At 48.0% G+C, this 21,215-nt stretch overlaps 1 protein-coding gene across 2 annotated transcripts in view; it reads left to right on the top strand.

Annotated features, from left to right (window-relative positions):
* The window catches only part of PHLPP2 (PH domain and leucine rich repeat protein phosphatase 2), an 88,227-nt gene that overhangs the window by 37,945 nt on the left and 29,067 nt on the right, over nucleotides 1-21,215 (top strand). For both annotated transcript variants that reach the window (XM_068259743.1, XM_068259744.1), the window contains exons 3-7: nucleotides 4,413-4,546; nucleotides 9,768-9,958; nucleotides 11,984-12,109; nucleotides 20,183-20,337; nucleotides 20,445-20,591. In XM_068259743.1, coding sequence (XP_068115844.1) covers nucleotides 4,413-4,546; nucleotides 9,768-9,958; nucleotides 11,984-12,109; nucleotides 20,183-20,337; nucleotides 20,445-20,591 — 753 coding nt within the window. The remainder of the gene's footprint in view (nucleotides 1-4,412; nucleotides 4,547-9,767; nucleotides 9,959-11,983; nucleotides 12,110-20,182; nucleotides 20,338-20,444; nucleotides 20,592-21,215) is intronic.

Consider the following 21,215-nt stretch of genomic DNA (forward strand, 5'->3'; position numbering starts at 1 on the left):
CAGACAAGCATAAATGCTTTCTGATGCTTTCTGATTAAGTTAGAGGATGAATAAAGCAGTTATAAATAAAATGCAAAGTCAGCTCTGAGTAAAATAAGTGTACTTTAGGAACGTATAATTTCTAAATGAATAATACTTATGCACAAAAGCAAATATGCTAACCATATGGCATATAAAATGTAGGAAAACATGTTTTTATTGAATATTATGTCAGGGTTTTATACCGCTTTAACAGAAAGCATAAGAAGTCCGGTTTACAGTTTGCCACAAGCCATGTGGGGGACACAGCAACCATGTGGAAGAGGATGCTTTGGTCAGATGAGTCAAAAATTGAACTTTTTGGCCAAAATGCAAAACGCTATGTGTGGCAGAAAACTAACACTGCACATCACTCTGAACACGCCATCCCCACTGTCAAATATGGTGGTGGCAGCATCATGCTCGGGGGGTGCATGTCTTCAGCAGGGACAGGGAAGCTGGTCAGAGTTGATGGGAAGATGGATGGAGCCAAATACAGGGCAAACTTGGAAGAAAATCTCTTGGAGTCTGCAAAAGGCATGAGACTGGGTTCACCTTCCAGCAGGACAATGACCCTAAACATAAAGCCAGGGCAACAATGGAATGGTTTAAAACAAAACATATCCATGTGTTAGAATGGCCCAGTCAAAGTCTAGATCTAAATCCAATCGAGAATCTGTGGCAAGATCTGAAAACTGCTGTTCGCAAAAGCTGTCCATCTAATCTGACTGAGCTGGAGCTGTTTTGCAAAGAAGAATGGGCAAAGAATTCAGTCTCTAGATGTGCAAAGCTGATAGAGACATACCCTAAAAGACTGGCAGCTGTAATTGCAGCAAAAGATGGTTCTACAAAGTATTGACTCAGGGGGCTGAATAATTACGCTCACCCCACTTTGCAGTCAGTTATTTGTAAAAAATGTTTGGAATCATGTATGATTTTCGTTCCACCACTTTGTATTAGTCTTTCACGTGGAATTCCAATAAAATTGATTCATGTTTGTGGAAGTAATATGACAAAATGTGGAAAACTTCAAGGGGGCCGAATACTATTGCAATCCACTGTATATGGATTTTTCCTTTGAAAATAATACCAGTTTCCTGACTCCCCTGCTGATCCTGTGTCTCTTAGGCTGCATTTCCACTTGTGCGGTGCGAATCGCCGCGGTAAAAATTCGCATGCGGATGCAAAATTCGCATGCGGGTCCATGCGAATTTTCATGCGAATTCGCATGGATGACGATGTATGCAAATTTAACCATGGCAGTCCTGGTGTGCTTTTCCATTGTTCCTATGCGAATTTGCATGAAAATTCGCATGCCCAAACCTCATGCGAATTTCCTATTACATACATTGTATGCGATTCGCATTGCGGTATGCGAATTCTGATGGCTCTGCCATGCGAATTTTTTCTGCACAGAAAAACGCGAAGGAATCCTGACAAGTGGAAACAGTCCCATTCACTTGTATTGCTATGCGAATTTGCGTGCAAAAACCGCATGCGAATTCGCGATAGTGGAAATGAGCCCTCATACTTTTAGCCACAGCCCCTGAACAGGCATGCAGATCAGGTGCTCTGACTAAGTCAGACTGGATTAGCTGCATGCTTGTTTCAGGTGTGTGATTCAGTCACTATTGCAGCAAGAGAGATCATCAGGAGTGCCAAGCAACTGGTATTGTTTAAAAAGAAACATCCATATCCCTCTGTTAAGGTTCCCTTTAAGCAGTCTTTACTAAAGTCTGATATAACCCAGGTGCAGGCTACATACTCTCTCCTCCTTTAGCAGCAGATAATGTTTAAGGTAGAGTTCTTTTGTTTTGTTTTTTTAAAGATTATTTTAAATTAATTATGCATTAAATGTTTTTCAATAAATGTTGCTGGTTTTGCAAAGTAAAGAAAGGGAAAATTCTCGCTCCGTTAATTCATAGATCCTCATCTGCTCTATCTGCCTGCTCACTTCCAATCAGTCTGAAGCCACACCTTTCTGCTAGAGACTGACAGTCACAATAAAGAAGAAGACGTGTCTTCAGCTGACAAGAGCGATCATCCTCCCTCTCTTTTCTTTACTTTCCCCACTTAGCTGTCCATCCTGATCTGCTTCCCACTCTGTGACATTGAGAACTGCGTTAATGAAGTTATGTTACCTGTCCCCACCACCGCACTTCACAGATGGTTCACCTCTGGCCACGTTGTACTCCTTACTAAATATTACCTAAAAAACACACTGCCTCTAGGTATACATATTGTGTATGCTACCCCACCTCTTGTTTCCTTTAATCTCTTTAAATCAGGAGTGTCAAACTCAAATACACAGTGGGACAACTTGAAAACTGGGAGCAAGTCGCAGGCCAACCTCAATGTCTAGTGGCCACCTCTCTCCCTTATACAGTTCCCTTGTGTCTAGTGCCCCCCTCTCTCCCCTATACAGTTCCCTGGTGTCTAGTGACCCCTCCCTCTTTTATACAGTTCCCTGGAATCTAATGGCCCGCCTTCTGTTATACAGTTCACTGGTATCTATTGACCCCCTCCATCCCTTATATACACAGAGGAGGACGCTGGAAGAGCATTGGGGCATTGAGAAGGTACAGGGAACAGCGATGGCACAGTGTTTCAACTTATGGACAGATTCAGAGTTGGGGCCGGGTCACACGGACGCTTGGCGGCGTTTACCATCAAGCGTTTGGGACTCCTCGGCTAAACGCTCCCATTCAAGTGAATGGGAACATTTAGCATTGTGCGATTACCATCGATTGCACAAACGTGGCGTTCTGATCCACATTTAACGCATGGTTTCGGCCGGCCCTAGAAGACACGCGCGACGTCCAGGGTCACCTAGCCGCTGCGGCTTCATGTCCTCCCTTGCGAGGGCGAGAGACGCCGATCGTGACGGGAAGCCGTCGATTGCGCACCGCAGCCCTCGAACGAGGCGTCACGGGACGACGCAGCTGCCATTTGTGTGAACCAGCCCTAAGAACTAACCTACAGTCCCTATTTCCTTGACTGGGGACTACCTCTATATAAAACGCCCATTTCACAGTGTACCTAATGGAAATTGTCAGACGGGAGAGTCAGTTTTCTGCCTGGATTATGCCAGCTGATGATAATATAAGCACTAAGTAGTGAAATAATTCCCATGTTGTTCCTTTTAATGAATGATGAATGAATTTCCAGCATTATAAACAGGCCCCAGTTTTCCTTTTCCTGGGATGTAATTGGCTGCTTTGGGAGAAATGTTCATTTTGTTTTGCACTATTTTACAAAGGTGCGTCTGATCACTTGGTGTTAGTGAAAGTGGACTGTTTTACTCATTATATTATTATAACTAAAGGTGAGTGAGGTGAAGGTTCGGCTTTAGGAAAAAACACAGAGACAACAAGAGCCCAATAGTGCAATATGCCACGTTTCCTGGAAATATGGACTGACAGGAAGTATACTCACAAATGTGGATTGCAGTAAGGGGCAACCAACCACAGGGAGCAGATGGAGAGCACAAGTTTGTCTCCACTCATGCAGTCCAGTTTTGGCCAGATCAGAAGGCGGTTGCAATCTTGAAAAAGCATAAAAAGGTTCTACAGATGGTTAGAACCACCACAGACCAATATACAACTCCCCCCCCCCCCCCCCTCGTCCTTTTAGGGGGCATGGGGAGGTGGAAATGCACAACAGGGGTTAAAGAAAATCTGTAATGAATAAACCTCCCCTGGGGGGTACTCACCTCGGGTGGGGGAAGCCTTCGGATCCTATTGATGCTTCCCCCGTCCTCCTCGGTCCCACGGCGACGGCCATAAATCTCCCCGAACAGCGGGGATGTAAATATTTATCTTCCCGGCTCCAGCGCAGGCGCAGTATCGGCTCTCTGCTCGGAGAAATAGCCGATCGATGTTGGCCCGCTATACTGCACAGGCGCAAGTCTCCTTTCCTTGAGGTAAGCCACCTCATTTTTTCGATTTTTATCTTGTTTTTAATCAAATTTTATTCACACTTGCGCGCCTCTTTACCCAAATTGTGCTTTATGTACCCCCCTCCCCCCAACATACCCTGTTGGAGGCTTCTAGACAGACCACACATGGTTTAAACCATAGCAATAATCTGTCCCTTTTACAAAGGAGAGAGACCACACCCAGGTCCGGCTGGAGTCGGGTGTGTTGTCTCCGCCTGCTTCCTGTGGTTGGTTGCCCCTCTGCATCCCTCCTTTGTGAGTAGTAACATTATCTTACCTGTTGATATCCCGTATATGAAAACATATTGCGCTATTGGCCTACCTTTTTTTTTGTCTCCCGTGTCTTTTTCTATAGGGTGCTGAGACACACCTACTACTCTACAATAAAAGCAAAATTTTGGTGGTAGTTCAGAGTGCCTGTTATTTTATTATTATTATTATTATTGTGTATCATCAGGAGGCTGGAGCCGGAGGAGCGCCCTTTACACATCATCTACAGATACCTGTCTGACCTGGGCTTCCGGGACACAACCAGAATCCAGGAGGAGGCAGCCCACTCCGACCTCAGCTGCATGATCCGATTCTACAGCGGTGAGCGCAATCTTCATTATAATCATCACAATGCAGAGAATTTGTGTGTTTTCTGTAGTACGAGCTCTGTGATTACAGCTCAGGAGATTTGGGCGCAGCTGGTGCCACCATAGGCCGGAATTCTGGAAGTAGCGGCGCACAGTGAGTAACTTTGGCTCCGTCAGAAGACGGAGTTGAATTTGCTTCTAAAACACTGTAATTCGCCTTCCAGCAATAACTGGCAGCCGAATTACATCATTCCCCACTATTCACGTGGACCTGGAGGGGGAATAGTATTTAACGCCGCCGGCACTTGTGCAGCAGAAGGATAAGGCATATCGGCTGTATCCTGCGCCCAAGTCTCCCGGTGGCCAATTCATATGTATGCTCTGTAGTACAGTACATTTCCCTCCATAGTACAGGACATGCTACCCCCTCTCCTCTCCATAGTGCAGAACATGCTCCTCCTTCTCCTCTCCATAGTGCAGAACATGCTCCTCCTTCTCCTCTCCATAGTGCAGAACATGCTCCTCCTTCTCCTCTCCATAGTGCAGAACATGCTCCTCCTTCTCTTCATAGTGCAGAACATGCTCCTCCTTCTCCTCTCCATAGTGCAGAACACGCTCCTCCTTCTCTTCATAGTGCAGAACATGCTCCTCCTTCTTCTCTCCATAGTGCAGAACATGCTTCCCTCCCCTTCCCTCTGCATAGTAGAGAAGCACCTCCCTCTTCCCCTCAACAGAGTACAGAATATGCTGCTCATCTCTCCGTACAGAGGAGGGAGAGGTGCGGAAGTATTACACCGAGAAGGGCTAGGTGCGGCAGTATTACACCGAGAAGGGCTAGGTGCGGCAGTATTACACTGAGGAGGGCGAGGGGCTGCAGTATTACAGCGAGAGGCCACAGTATTACACTGAGGAGGGCAAGGGGCGGCAGTATTACACCGAGGAGGGCGAGGGACTGCAGTATGACACCGAGGAGGGCAAGGGGCCGCAGTATTAGAACTGAGGAGGGCGAGGGGCCGCAGTATTAGAACTGAGGAGGGCGAGGGGCAGCAGTATTACACTGAGGAGGGCGAGAGGCCGCAGTATTAGAACTAAGGAGGGTGAGGGGCAGCAGTATTACACCGAGGAGGGCGAGAGGCCGAAGTATTAGAACTAAGGAGGGTGAGGGGCAGCAGTATTACACCGAGGAGGGCGAGAGGCCGCAGTATTAGAACTAAGGAGGGTGAGGTGCAGCAGTATTTCACTGAGGAGGGCGAGGGACTGCAGTATGACACCGAGGAGGGCGAGGGGCCACAGTATTAGAACTGAGGAGGGCGAGGGGCCACAGTATTAGAACTGAGGAGGGCGAGGGGCAGCAATATTAGAACTGAGGAGGGTGAGGGGCAGCAGTATTAGAACTGAGGAGAACGAGGGGCCGCAGTATTACTGAAGAGGGCGAGGGGAACCAGTATTACTGAAGAGGGCCAGGGGCCGCAGTATTACTGAAGAGGGCGAGGGGCCGCAGTATTACTGAAGAGGGCGAGGGGCCGCAGTATTACTGAAGAGGGCGAGGGGCCGCAGTATTACTGAAGAGGACGAGGGGCCGCAGTATTACTGAAGAGGACGAGGGGCCGCAGTATTAGAACTGAGTAGGGCGTGGGGCCGCAGTATTAGAACTGAGGAGGGCAAGGGGCCGCAGTACTAGAACTGAGGTAGGTGAGGGGCAGCAGTATTACACCGAGGAGGGCGAGGGGCCGCAGTATTAGAACTGAGGAGGGCGAGGGGCAGCAGTATTACTGTGTAGAGACTAAAAATGAAAAGCAGAGAGAAAACCTAAAAGATAGCATTTCCAGTAAAACCTGCTTGCTGTGCTGTTTGGTCTGCTGTTCCCTCCTGTCACCCACATGCCTGGAAGTGACACAGGCTGTGGTAGCAGACACATAGCAGCACCTCTCTGGGTCATACTTGTGTGACAGCAGCTCGCTAGGCATCTGTAAGACATTCCCTCCTGGCTCTCTGCACTGTCAGCATGCTACCAGCAGCAGCCAGAGATCATGTCGCCTCTTCCCCCATAAACCTCTGCTGCCCTGGGCTGTAAAGGTACTTTATTGCGTGAGAGTATGGCTGGGATGTGAAATTACCACAAGCAATGTGGCCAGTCAGGTTTGTGTTACAGTGTTAGCAGTGTGTACAAGGTTTATCCCATGTATAAACTTCAAAGGAAAATGTCACAAATCCGACTGACAAAAATCACATGGCGGCCTCAGCTTTAGTGATAACTGCATGTGACAATGATCAGTAGTTTCTGAAGTCTGAGAGGAAGCTGAACTCTGAAACTTTCCTGTGAATCTAAAGGTAGCCATACACCAGGCAACTTGGCGGCCGATCGACCATACAATTCCATTATTATAATCATATCAGATGAAAATTGGTGCTGCCTAGAACATGCCTGATCGACGATGAGATCATGAGACCAATATCAGGCCGATATTGGTCGCATGTATCAATCGGACATGATGTAAGATGTAGGGCCGACTTGCTCGATCGGGTGCGCAGCGGTAACTTCAAGCGATATTGAGACGAGTGACGAATGTGACAGAACCCCCCTCGCTGTCCCGCCTAATATAAGATGTGCCCGGTGCAATATACTTTACCTGGCCGTCATTGGCATCCACATACACGCTCTGCACCTGGTTGCCAGCATAACATGGGCGCATGTGTGACATCACACACATGCTGGCGACCACGTCAGGCGTTTCTATGCGGGGGATGGGGGGGGGGTAGCGCGGTTATGGAGCCGACCCAGCATGCAGCACAGGTGAGGCGACTGGGTCAAAGGGCGACGACCATGTTAGGATACTGGAGCCATTTACAGGTGAGCAGAGGGGGACACAGCCATATGGGAGGAGCGGTAAGACTGCACTCTTCCCCATACACTAACATAGCGTTAGATTTTATACCCCTCAAAAATATAAGCCCTCCCCAGCTAAGCCCTAGCACATCTTTTGGAGGTAAAATTAATATAAGACAGTGTCTTATTTTTGAGGAAACACAGTAGTAACCACTATAGGACTTCAAAATGGCTTATATTTTCCAGGGTATACTCAGCACAGGGCTGGTGCTAGATAGACTTTTTGCTGCCCGAGGCAAACTTGTGAGGATGTGCCCCCCCCCCCCCATTTGGAATGTTCTCACATGACATGCTGCAGCTCAACACGATAGCGCACGGCTGTGAGTCTGTGACAAACAAACTGCTCACCCTCAGCCACTCCATTCCTCCTCAATCAGGACAGCAGTGCCGCCTCCTCCCTTCTGCTGTGCAAGTCAAATGAAACACTGCTGCTCTCCTTCTTCCCCCCTCCCCACTCACTGTCAGACTCCCCACACAGCACAACAAGCTGCGTTTCCCCAATGATGACCTCTTCACCTCACTCTCCTCTCGCGTCTCCTCCTACTCTGACTCCATGCTGTTAGTGTAAACACAGTGCAAACATGCTGCCCCTGTAATCTCTGAACCTGATGCAAATGTTTCACCTTGCTTCATGAGAGAACCGTCCCTGACTGAGTAAACACTCCGGAGGCAATTTCTTTGTATTTCTACGCTAATTCCTGGTCTCCTGACTGCTAAGTGTGGGACACTACGCTTACTGCTGCCAAGCTTATGCTAGGTATACACGATGCAATCTTAAGGGGCTATTTCCCCTAATTTACACAGAACCTGTGATTGCTCCTTCTTTTGTCTTTTCTACAGTGCACCTCTTTGTATGCGGAGCAGCCCGGGTTTTGAAATTACCACCAGATCGCTTTCCTAAATCAGGAAGAGAACAGTTTCATCTAATCCACTCAGTGTAGGATTGTGAATCGGAGTTGTTGGATGCTTTGCTGCCACCTGCTGGCGACTGGTTCCAAATAGGAACACTATATACACTGCAGTATACTGTATTTATTGTGCAGTGATGCGTAATAAGTTGGCACTTTATAAATACAATAAATAAAAATAATAGCCTAAGCAAGTGTTTCTGATGCTGAAACCAGAGTATTTAAAGAGACACTGAGGCTAAAAAAATTATTATGATATTATGATTTGTATGTGTAGTACAGCTAAGAAATAAAACATTAAAGGTAGCCATTCACTGGCTCGATTCCCGGCCATTTCGACAGCAGATTCGATCCTGGGATCGAATCTGCTGCCAATCGTTCGCGGTAAACGCAGCCGCCGATCCGATTCCCTCCCGAAATCGGATCGGTCCGTCGATCGCGCCGTGCGGGAAATTACCCTCGATCGCCCGCGGGTAAAGTGCGCGTCGCTAGCGGCGGCCGATCCGATCAGGTATACATTACCTGAGGCTGGCTCCCAGGCGTCTTCTCCGTGCTGCACGGCTCTGTTCCGGCTCCATCCATCCCGGCGCTTCCTGTGTCACTGCAGTGACCAGGAAGTTCTAATAGAGGGCGCTCTATTTGAACTTCCTGGTCACGGAGTAACACAGGAAGCGCCGTAATGGATCCGGAACAGAGCCGTGCAATGCGGAGAAGATGCCCGGGAGCCAGCCTCAGGTAATGTATACGGGGGGGACAGGCGGCAGGAGCAGCTCAGCAGATGGTGAATCGGTTTCAGGCTGAAATCGATTCACAATCTGTTTGCAGTAAAGGCAGCCATACGATCCCTCTCTGATCAGATTCGATCAGATAGGGATCTGTCAGCTGGTCGATCTAATGGCACATCGACCAGTGTATGGCTACCTTAAGATCAGATACATCAGTCTAATTGTTTCCAGTACAGGAAGAGTTGAGAAACTCCAGTTGTTATCTCTATGCAAAAAAGCCATTAAGCTCTCCGACTAACTTGTCCTGGAGAGGGCTGTTATCTGACTTTTATTATCTCAACTGTAATTGAACTGTTTACTTTTCCTCTGCCAGAGGAGAGGTCATTAGTTCACAGACTACTCTGAAAGTCTCATTTTGAATGCTGAGTGTTGTGTAATCTGCACATATTATAGAATGATGCAATGTTAGAAAAAAACACTATATACCTGAAAATAAAAGTATGAGAATATTTTCTTTGCTGCTAATCTTCTAGTAATTATTCATAGTACACAACCAATTCACTATATCATATATTTTTTTCGCTTCAGTGTCTCTTTAACATAGCATGTTTTACTTCATTCTGCCATATGTGGTTACGGTTCCTCTTTTACAGATTGGATGAGATGATTGGCTCTGCAGTACAGCCTCTGTGAGCGTTTTATTCTGTGTTTCAGAGAAGCCGAGTTCGGTGGAGCAGCAGGATCGGATTTTGCTCTCTGGCGTTTTTAACGTCCGTAAAGGGAAGCTGCAGCTGCACAAGTGGGCAGAGAGGCAGGTGGTCCTCTGCGGTACGTCGCTAATTGTGTCCTCTGTGAAGGATTGCCAGACGGGGAAGGTGCACATTCTGCCCCTCGTGGGTGGTAAGGTGAGGGAGATTCCTTCTGTCTGCCATCTCTGATGGAAAGGGGAAATCTCTGCAGATTATCACTTTCATATGCATTTCATAGAACACTCTTTTATGGTAAATAAAAAAGGAGACTGCCTGTCTCACTGATTCATAGAACCTCAGCACCTGACAGCTGCCTGCTCACACCCAGTCTGGTCACATAGGCATGGAGGTGGGAAAGTGATGAAGCTACGCCTCCCAGCTGACTGATAGGCTATGATGGCTTCAGATTGAAGGGGAGAAGGGCAGGAAGTGAATAGGAGGAGGAGTTGAGGATTTTCACATTGGACAGCATTATTTGGCAGAAAGTTGCAAAGGGTTACGCATAAATTATTTTAACCACTTTTTCCACCACTACAGTATATCTACGTCTGCTATGACTTCATGTTGGCATAAAATAATAAATAATGTTTACCAATGGAGGGCACTATTGGCTTCCTCCTGGCGGAGAGGGGAGCAGGATGGGATTTTAGGGCACGTTTTGCATCCTTCGTGCAGATTCCCACGTTAAGAAGTACATGGAGGACCTATTCTTGGCAACCAGTCTGTACAGTAGTTTTTATCTGATGCTTCATAGAAGTGAGTGGATCCTCCGTTTCCATCAGTTTTATAGTATGGTGATCTTAAAGGGGCTATCTGCTTTTGCTTTCCAGTTTGTTTTATTTTGCAGATTGCCTCTTTAAGATCACCATATTAGAAACTAGTGGTCAGTGCTTTGATTTCATAGAAAATATTGTGTTTAGTGCTCTCGCCCTGCAGTGCCGGGTCCCCGGTTTGAATCCCAGCCAGGTCAACATCTGCATGGAGTTTGTATGTTCTCCCCGTGTCTGTGTGGGTTTCCTCCGGGCACTCCGGTTTCCTCCCACATCTCAAAAACATAGAGATATGTTAATTTGCTTCCCCTAAAATCGGCCTTGAGGTGCATACACACATCAGACTATAGTCTTTGGAAAATGAAAGATCACAGACCAATCTTACCACCCTTCATGTAGTATGAGAGCCATACCTACACAGTCTATTCTATGGAGCTGAACTCCCGATCAGAAAGCAATCTTTGCAAGATGCTGCACACAAACATGCTGCACACACTCAAAAGATCAGTATCTGCAAAAGATCTGTTCCTGCCAAAAATCCATTCCTGCAAATTGCAATGATAGTCTATGAGATCTGCAGATCATCATACACACATGATTTAACTGACATTCATCTGCAGATCAGATCCACCAGGATGGATTTTCAGATCTGCGGATGATTGCTTGATCTGCAGATGAATGTCAGTTAAATCATGTGTGTATGATGATCTTCAGATCTCATAGACTATCATTGCAATTTGCAGGAATGGATTTTTGGCAGGAACAGATCTTTTGCAGATACTGATCTTTTGTGTCTGTACAGCATCTGTGTGTGCAGCATCTTGCAAAGATTTCTGTCTGATGGGGAGTTCAGCTCCATAGAAAAGACTGTGTAGAGTATGGCTCTCATACTACATGGAAGGGGGTAAGATTGGTCTGTGATCTTTCATTTTCAAAAGACTATGGTCTGATGTGTGTATGAGCCTTTGGACTATGATACATGCACTACAGGATACATACATAGACATATGACTATGGTAGGGATTAGATTGTGAGCCCCTCTGAGGGACAGTTAGTGACAAGACAATATACTCTGTCCAGCACTGCGGAAGATGAATAATAATACAGGTATTACTTTAGTCAGTTCTGTTTTTTATAACTAGCCCCTGAATATACTCTTGCCCTGCTGAGTCCTGTAGCCTTCCCTCCTATAGTAGTTAGATGGTGAGTGACCTTATGGCAGAGCTGATGAGGTGTTGTGAGGCGTGTCCAAGCTTACATTGATTAGTTGGGGGGGAGGGCTTAGCAGTTTTCATTGTATTACTGTGTTCTTCTGTATTATATTCTGCATTTCTACCAGTGATGATTATTTGTTAGCAGAATGTTGACTTGTGTGACGGGTTTCAGACAAAGTTGTGTTTGTGTCCTTCAGATCGAAGACGTGAAGCGGAAACCCCACTGCCTGGCGTTCTGCTCGTCTGAAGCACAGGCGCCCACCTATCACGTCAGCTTTGACTCCGCCGCGGAATACCAGAGGTGGCAGCGACAGGCAACCAAGGTATATAAGTGGTAACTGGGGCAGCGTGTTTTGTTTCGGCCATTATGTACTGCCAGTCACAATGCCTTAAGGCGGGGCACTGCTTGATACCGCTGGTGTAGATGCCTTGTGGTGCCCACGACAGTGCTCCAACCACAACCCAGTGGAGTGCGATACAGCAAAGGGTCGCGCCATTCAAGCACCGCCCTCGGATCATTCAGTCCCTGATTCGTGTGAGGACTTTGCTGGGAAAGCACCTTGTTAATGGTTGATCAGATCAGTAGCACATTTTTTGCAGTTTTCAATGGTTTTCATTTTAATCAAGGCACTTCCACTTCTTCTGCCCGAAACCTTGTTCATTGGTGGCAGTGCTGAAGGAAGGGGCGTAACAATAGACCCTGCAAGGGATGCAGCCGCAGGGGGCCCAGAATCCACAGGGGCCCCGTGGGGGGAAAAGTTTCTTTTCCCTGTACTGAGAGACTGACAACAAAGGTCATGGAGATAAAATGATTTGTAGACAGTCCCTATTCAGTGTGCAGCAGGCTCTGGTGTACAGCACCAGCCCCCAACCTCTCTACCCCTCCCCATGTGCTGTGTACTGTAGTGATGCTGTAGCAGTCTACAGAGCCAGTTCTGCTCCATCAGAGATGGACAGTGTGAGTGTAAAAAGCTGAGGCTGGAAGCACACTCCTCTGTCGGTTTTCTGTATACCACGTGTCTGTATGTGTGAAAACATGCACGTTTTATCACAGAAGCTGATGTAATTTATAGCGTAAATGCCTGCAGTGCTTCACTGCTGTCTGTTTTTATCTGTGTCACAGGAGCCCTCAGTGGCTGACCGCACTTAGCCTTCTAAACGATGCCAGCGCACAGATCGTGCGAACTCTGGTCGCAGTCAATGCGCAGGAACCGTTAAGAATTAGCCGCAGACAGCTCAGAAGGGAGCCTGTGAGACACGGGTGATTACAACGTCACCCACTGGTTCAGAGTAAACTGCCACCACCGCGGTTACTATGGGACCGTGGGGCCCACTAACTGACTGACTAATCCTGCGAATAAAACGGTTAAACACACGATATTCTGTCTAGCCAACAACAAACAAACAGTAGCGTATCTTCAGAGACCCGGGATCATTTCTGTGTGTGTGCTGATAAGCAGGGTAGCGGAAAGTGAATGACTTGGAGAAAGTCGTTTATTCACGCAATATAAATAATTAATATATACAGACAATTATGAAAACCAACAATTATGAAAGCAGTAATAGCCAGAATGAAAAATAAAAGAAGGGAGAAAAATACTTAGTTCCTGGAAAGATGTCCTTTTTGTGGGAAAAATCAGAGTTCTGGTTTCCAATCAAGTTCAAGCAAAACGGTTTCAAGTTCTTAGAGTTCTTTGTTCAGATGGGTCAGCAAAATGGCCACCAGCCCTATGTCCTCTGGCTGGCAGCAGCTTGTCATGAAGATGGTAAAGGGAGGAATTCCGCCCTCCTGCTGGCCAGGTGCTTTTGATGAAGCTGGTTTGGGGGTGTGGCAATGCCGGCCCATCTGAGTCACCCACCAATGACAGTTCATTCCCTCTGAGAGATTTTAGGGCTAAACTTATGAAATGCTGTAACTCCTGAACCATACACGTTATATTTAGGGGGGTAACAGCTTCAGACTTGTTGGAAAATACAGATTAATATGACATCAGACACGGCTAAGCCAGCGGGTCAGGCTCCTGAGAAGATTCATATCTCGATAACCGGACGGTCTATCCCAAGGAATTTCATATCAGCACGATGGCCAGATTTTACCGGACAAGACGATATGAATTTTATAGCTGTGCGACATACGGTTTTCGTATGCCGACAGGAAATCATATCACCCATGCTTTCCTTATGGCCCATGCTCGGTGCCGGATCGGCTGGCTTTCTATGGCCCCCCTGTGGAGCCAGTTTCCTGGTCCTTTTCATGGGGACATCTGCTGTAGGGGGAATGAGCTGGGCCCGGCAGGGAGTCCAGCCACGTGCGACATTCCGGAGGGGTGAGGGGACTGCTCTGGCTCACAGGGGAACATATCTTTGGATTTAAAATAACACAAAATGTCATTTTCGGATCGCTTGCACGACTGCTCAGATCCGACAGGGAGCGATCAGGAAAGCGACTGTGAATTCTCTAGATTCACCTGCGTTTCTCACGGCTATTCCGTGACACCTCCCTTTCCTGACGCTGTGTAGAGGGTTGTCAGCAAGACATCCGTCGTAGCAGCCATTGGCGCTGTTGGGCCTAGTTCCCCCTGACACCGGGACAGCCCATCAGCGTTCCAGTGTCGGCCAACCTGGCTGACGGGTCTCGGGTTGCCGGTGCGGCAGGGAAACCTATTGGAGCGTGTGGCTCGGTTCCCCTGGACCGGTCGCGGTCTGCTACCCTCAGGGTTGACCCGACATGGACCGTTCTGGACAGGGCGTTTGCGCCACTGCAGTTGGACGTGGTGTCTGCCGGGACTGCTGACAACGGGCAGTGGGTTGGTTAGGTCAACAGCCAGCCCACGCAGGGTTCCCCTGCTAAGTGGCTGTGGACCTAAGGGAACCCCGCGGGAATCCCTGGACCTTCCCAGCTCCTGACAGACGGCACATGCTCCGCAGTAGTTTGCTACATCCCTGTTCATCCGGGGCCAATAAAACTGTTTCCGAATACCGGCAAGTGTCTTGCGGACCCCTGAGTGCCCTGTCAGAGGATTACCATGTGCGGATTTCAGCACATGTCCCCTGAACGCACTCGGGACCACAAGCCATTTGGTATTCGCGTGGGATCTACCTGTAGGGGGCTGTACAGACTCACTGTACAGTCTCCCACCTTCCCAGTACACCTTGAAAGCGGCCCCGTCTGCGAGGGGCTCAGCGGCTTGCTGCCTGAGCACCTCCAGGCTTGGGTCACTTTGTAGTGCGGCTGAGAATACGGCGCTGTCAGTTTCAGCCAACTGGCTCATGTCACACAAGGCCAGCGGCTGAAAGGTCTCATCCCTGCGGTCAGAGGAGGGGGAGGAGGCCGGAACCCCCTCCACCTGTTCTGAGCTCGGGTTCTGAGCAGTGCAGCTGCGCGGTACTGCTAGCACAGGTACACTGTCAGAATGGCACAGACGGACATTGCTCAAATCATCATTGCATGCAGTAATGACATTGACAGGTATAGACATTTTTTCATTACAGACAGGTTGTACAGTAAACTCAGGTACAGTTACAGCATCCTCACAACAGACAGTCTGTACCTCAAACTCAGGTGCCTTTGCAGCAGGCACTATTGAACCTGGTACCCTTGAACTGGGCACATTCAACCCGCCTCCCCCTGGTGCTCCCCCAAGTGTATAAAGTACCTGGTGGTGGGTGGAGAGTCCGTCTCCTTCCGTGAGCGACAAGGCGGTCGTGGCAGGTTCATAGTAGGACACAAGCTTGCCCAAATCAGTCCCCAGCAACACAGGGACTGGGAGATCCTTTATAACCCCAACAACCCTTTCGTGGACCCCTCCCACTCCCCAATCCAGCTTCACTCTTGCGTGGGCTATGTGGAAAAGGGTGCCCTCTACTCCAGTAAGGGCAAGGGATCGGCTGGAGCTGATGCTCTCCTTTGGCACAAGATGTGAGTGAACTAACGTGATGTCAGCTCCGGTGTCTCGAAATCCGGTGACAACTTTGCCGTTCACTCTAACAAGTTGCTGCTGGTCGGTTCGGTCGCGGGTTTCCTGTCCGCGTGCAAACAGGACAAAATCTGATGATCCAGGCTGTGGTTCGCTGGCGGGTTGCCTCTGCTGTGGGTGAGGTGCAGGTGATGCAGATGATCCAGGTGCTGGTGGTGTCTGTCTCCGCTCCGGACAGTCGAATTTCATGTGTCCGGGCTGGCGGCAGTAGTGACAGGTGACCTCTCCAGGCGCGGCAGGCCTGGGTGCAGCAGCTGCGCTGGGTGACCTCTGTGGCGGACGGCTCACAGGGGCAGGAGGGTCTGCCGAGGTATTGGGCTGACCTCCTCTCCAGCTGGATGGGACAGTTCTGCGGGTATCAGCCACCCGGGTAGTTGCAAAAGTCTCAGCAAGGTCTGCAGCGACAGTTGCTGAAGCCGGCCTGCGTTCTAGCACAAACTGGCGTACATCAGCAGGGCAAATGTTCAGAAATTGTTCGAGGACTATCAAGTCCTCCAGGACGCCATAAGACCCTTTGGTGAGGCCTAGAGTCCACTGCCGGAGTGTGGTGAGCAAGCTGCTGACCACATCTCGGTACGAATCAGAGGACTTTTTCTGCCAGGCCCTGAACTTTTTGCGATAGGCTTCTGGCGTCAGCTGGTACTTAGTAATGATAGCGTCTTTTATAGCATCATAATCATTATCCTTTTCCGCAGGCAATTCTGCGAAAGCATCAAGCGCTTTGTAGCGCAGCAAAGGTGTCAGATGTCTGGCCCACTGGTCTTGGGACAGACGATACTGACGGCATGCTTTTTCAAAAGACCGCAAAAACAAGTCAATGTCAGTGTCTTTTTCAATATTAGCAAATTTAAATTTTGCACTTACGGGTGCTGCAGCTCCTTCGGCAGGGAGGCTGGGCGGTGAACTCCGGCTGGCCTGTTGAACCTTTGCCATGTTGAGCTCATGCTGTCGTCTCTCCCGCGCCTCTGCGGCATCCCTCTCCGCGTGGCGTTCAGCAGCAGCAGCAGCAGCTGTGCGTTCCGCAGATTGGCGTTCCTCAGCCGCCTTGCGTTCTGCAGATTGGCGCTCCTCACGCATGTACTGCAGGTACTTGTCCAGGTCAGTCTCCATGAGCTTTTGTAATGCCTGCTGCATTACCGGGTCAGCACCCATGGACAGTCCAGTACTGGCCAGTTCCGGGCGAGTACTGTCAGAAACTCTGGGATTGGGGTCCACACTGACATTCTCCGGCGTAACTGTTGATGCAGGGCCCTCAGGATGCACAACCTCTGTACGGTCCGGAGTCTCAGTCTCTGGTTCCCCTCGATTGTCAGATGGGCTGGTATCCACCTCAGCGGACACTCCCGGCTCCCGCAGTTGCTGGGTATCCCATCTGGACAAGTCGGCTATCAGGTCCCGTTTTGTCTTGCGGAGGATGCCAATGCCCCTCTCTTCGCAAAGATTTTCCAGGTCTGCTAGGCACATGTTCTGGTAGTTCCCGGACATTTCCATGCCAAATAAAATAAAACTTTGGGGAAGGGGTACTGGCTACACAGTCTCTCTGTATATATAAAAAATATATTGCCTTCCAGCTACACCAACGAATTAGTTCGTTTCTCGATAGCGCTAGCGCTATCGTAGATACTTTCAGCACAACACAGGTCCCAACCGCTGCCTAACACTGTCACAGGAGCCCTCAGTGGCTGACCGCACTTAGCCTTCTAAACGATGCCAGCGCACAGATCGTGCGAACTCTGGTCGCAGTCAATGCGCAGGAACCGTTAAGAATTAGCCGCAGACAGCTCAGAAGGGAGCCTGTGAGACACGGGTGATTACAACGTCACCCACTGGTTCAGAGTAAACTGCCACCACCGCGGTTACTATGGGACCGTGGGGCCCACTAACTGACTGACTAATCCTGCGAATAAAACGGTTAAACACACGATATTCTGTCTAGCCAACAACAAACAAACAGTAGCGTATCTTCAGAGACCCGGGATCATTTCTGTGTGTGTGCTGATAAGCAGGGTAGCGGAAAGTGAATGACTTGGAGAAAGTCGTTTATTCACGCAATATAAATAATTAATATATACAGACAATTATGAAAACCAACAATTATGAAAGCAGTAATAGCCAGAATGAAAAATAAAAGAAGGGAGAAAAATACTTAGTTCCTGGAAAGATGTCCTTTTTGTGGGAAAAATCAGAGTTCTGGTTTCCAATCAAGTTCAAGCAAAACGGTTTCAAGTTCTTAGAGTTCTTTGTTCAGATGGGTCAGCAAAATGGCCACCAGCCCTATGTCCTCTGGCTGGCAGCAGCTTGTCATGAAGATGGTAAAGGGAGGAATTCCGCCCTCCTGCTGGCCAGGTGCTTTTGATGAAGCTGGTTTGGGGGTGTGGCAATGCCGGCCCATCTGAGTCACCCACCAATGACAGTTCATTCCCTCTGAGAGATTTTAGGGCTAAACTTATGAAATGCTGTAACTCCTGAACCATACACGTTATATTTAGGGGGGTAACAGCTTCAGACTTGTTGGAAAATACAGATTAATATGACATTAGACACGGCTAAGCCAGCGGGTCAGGCTCCTGAGAAGATTCATATCTCGATAACCGGACGGTCTATCCCAAGGAATTTCATATCAGCACGATGGCCAGATTTTACCGGACAAGACGATATGAATTTTATAGCTGTGCGACATACGGTTTTCGTATGCCGACAGGAAATCATATCACCCATGCTTTCCTTATGGCCCATGCTCGGTGCCGGATCGGCTGGCTTTCTATGGCCCCCCTGTGGAGCCAGTTTCCTGGTCCTTTTCATGGGGACATCTGCTGTAGGGGGAATGAGCTGGGCCCGGCAGGGAGTCCAGCCACGTGCGACATTCCGGAGGGGTGAGGGGACTGCTCTGGCTCACAGGGGAACATATCTTTGGATTTAAAATAACACAAAATGTCATTTTCGGATCGCTTGCACGACTGCTCAGATCCGACAGGGAGCGATCAGGAAAGCGACTGTGAATTCTCTAGATTCACCTGCGTTTCTCACGGCTATTCCGTGACAATCTGCATGGGGAAAACACATTCAAGTGTGCACTAGCCAACTGAATAACATTGGTTTTCAGTTTACCTTTGCAGAAAGTGAGGGGAGAGGGCCCCATCCAAACATTTGCAGGGGGGCCCAGTGATTTCTAGTTACGCCCCTGATTTAAGGAGATAAACAAAAGAGGATCTCAGCCTTCCTGACTGAGCTAAGGCCCCCCTCTGCCATTAAACAAAGTATCTGTGGCCAATACAGACTCTGGAAGGGAAATGTGACATGGCTTTGGGCAGGGCCTGGTACTGTAAGGGGCGGGGTTTATCTCTAACACAGGAGTGTCAGCATCCATTGACAAACAGAGTTCAGTCACACTAGGGCCTCCTTCACACTGTGAATGGGAATTTGTGATTGCGATCACTAGGCAATTGCAATATTGCATTATGGTGTTTGGTGATTTTTTGGCAATTGCATTTTGTAATTCTCATTCCTGTGACGCAAACGCGGGGAATATGGTGCATGTAGCAAGTTTGTGATAGCGGTAAATCGCAAACGTGCCACAATCGCCGCAGTGAGCGTGAATCCCATAGGATTACTCTCAGCAAAGTGCGAATGGCTAGTAAAAAAGCCCTCCAGTGTGAATTATGTGTTTACATGTACTCAAAGCGACATGTGAAATGATGAGATAAACGTGTATGTAGAGTGCAAAACATATTAATAACCTGGCCGTTTAACTTGCTTTATTTTACTGCCTGAAAGAGTTAATTTCTAGGCATGGAAGTGGCCGTTCCTGTCTTGTCGGTATCTTGTCAAGAATATAGTAAACATCACTGATAAGCAAAGTACAGCCATACAAGTTTTTCTGGCAGAATACAACTTCTGAGAGCAGAGGGAGATAAATCAAAAGTCAATAGTTCATGTAATTTCATTTAGGGACACTTAATAGTCTGCCACTGAGCAGAGACAACAAAAACATTTATTCTACTTTTTAAATGTGTAAATATAAAATAAAACTATGCGATATCTAAAACAAAGGGATTTTTGGAGGAGGAGGATAAATACAATTATCTCATTAGATTATTTTCACCTCGGGTTCACTTTAAAAGCTGGTGTGTAGCTGGGGTCACACTGAATACAGAAAATGCTCTTTGTGAAAGATCGCAGTATGAACATGCCACTGGGATTGGCCTATGAAATGTTGCTTCCTGTGGGGCAGGAGACATTAGGGCATTATTTTGGGGGACAAACAGCTGCACTGGGGCATGGTAGTCATATTTTTGGTTAAATTGTGAAAAATGTCAGGGCAGGGAGGCTGTTACAGTAATCTGATGTCTGTATACACACTGAGCAGGATCATCTCGTGACATAATAGCCGCACTCTTATAGTCTGTACTTCTATTTCAGGTGGTCTCTCAGAGGTTAAGCACCGTCGATCTCTCATGTCAGAGTTTGGAAGAGCTTCCCGAACACTTGTTCTACTGCCAGGATGTCACTTCCCTGAACCTCCGCCATAACTTCCTGCAGATAAACAGCCCAGGTGGAGTCAGCAGTCTCTGCAGGTCTGTATCCCAGCCATCTGTGCTGCTCCTCGTGGGCGGGATTCTGAAGCCTGAGTCCGCCTTCAAGGATGGCAGAGGCTGACCTTTCTTTCTTTCTTTCTGTCAAGGTTTTCCCAACTGAAGGTACTAAATCTATCACACAACAAGCTGGGAGATCTCCCACACGAGCTCTGCCAGATTTCCACCCTGACAGAGCTGAATGTGTCTTGCAACGGCCTGACGGACTTACCTCCTCAAGTGGGACAGCTGCTATGGTGAGTTGTCTTATTTAAAGATTCAATGGACCTGATTTACTAACACATCTCCAGAGAACTTCAGTCATTTCCAGTGTGGACATCAAAAGTGATTCATACATCTTGTCTACATTTTTTTTAATTGTCTGGTAAAAATAATTGTGGCGTTTACTATGAGTACAAGCACAGAGTACTATCGTACACTGCACATACTGGGGATAGCAGAGATGAGCACACACTGCAGCTGGTTTACTATCAGTACAGGCACAGAGTAACAGCTTATACTGTACATGCTGGGGGCAGTAGAGATCATCACATGCTTCATCTAGTTTACTATCAGTACAGGCACAGAGTATCAGCTTATACTGTATATACTGGGGGTATCAGCACACCCTGCAGTTAGTTTATTAGCACTGTAAACATGGAGTAACGTCTGGAGGCAGCAGAAATCACACACTGCAGCTAGTTTATTATCAGTACAGGCACAGAGTAACAGCTTATACTGAACATACTGGGGGTAGTAGAGATCAACACACACTGCAGCTAGTATACTGTCAGTACAGGCACAGAGTAACTGCTTATACTGTATATACTGGGGGTATCAGCACACCCTGCAGTTAGTTGATTAACACTATAGACGGCTTA

This window comes from Hyperolius riggenbachi, chromosome 11 (assembly GCF_040937935.1).
Source record: "Hyperolius riggenbachi isolate aHypRig1 chromosome 11, aHypRig1.pri, whole genome shotgun sequence".
Taxonomy (NCBI): Eukaryota; Metazoa; Chordata; class Amphibia; order Anura; family Hyperoliidae; genus Hyperolius; species Hyperolius riggenbachi.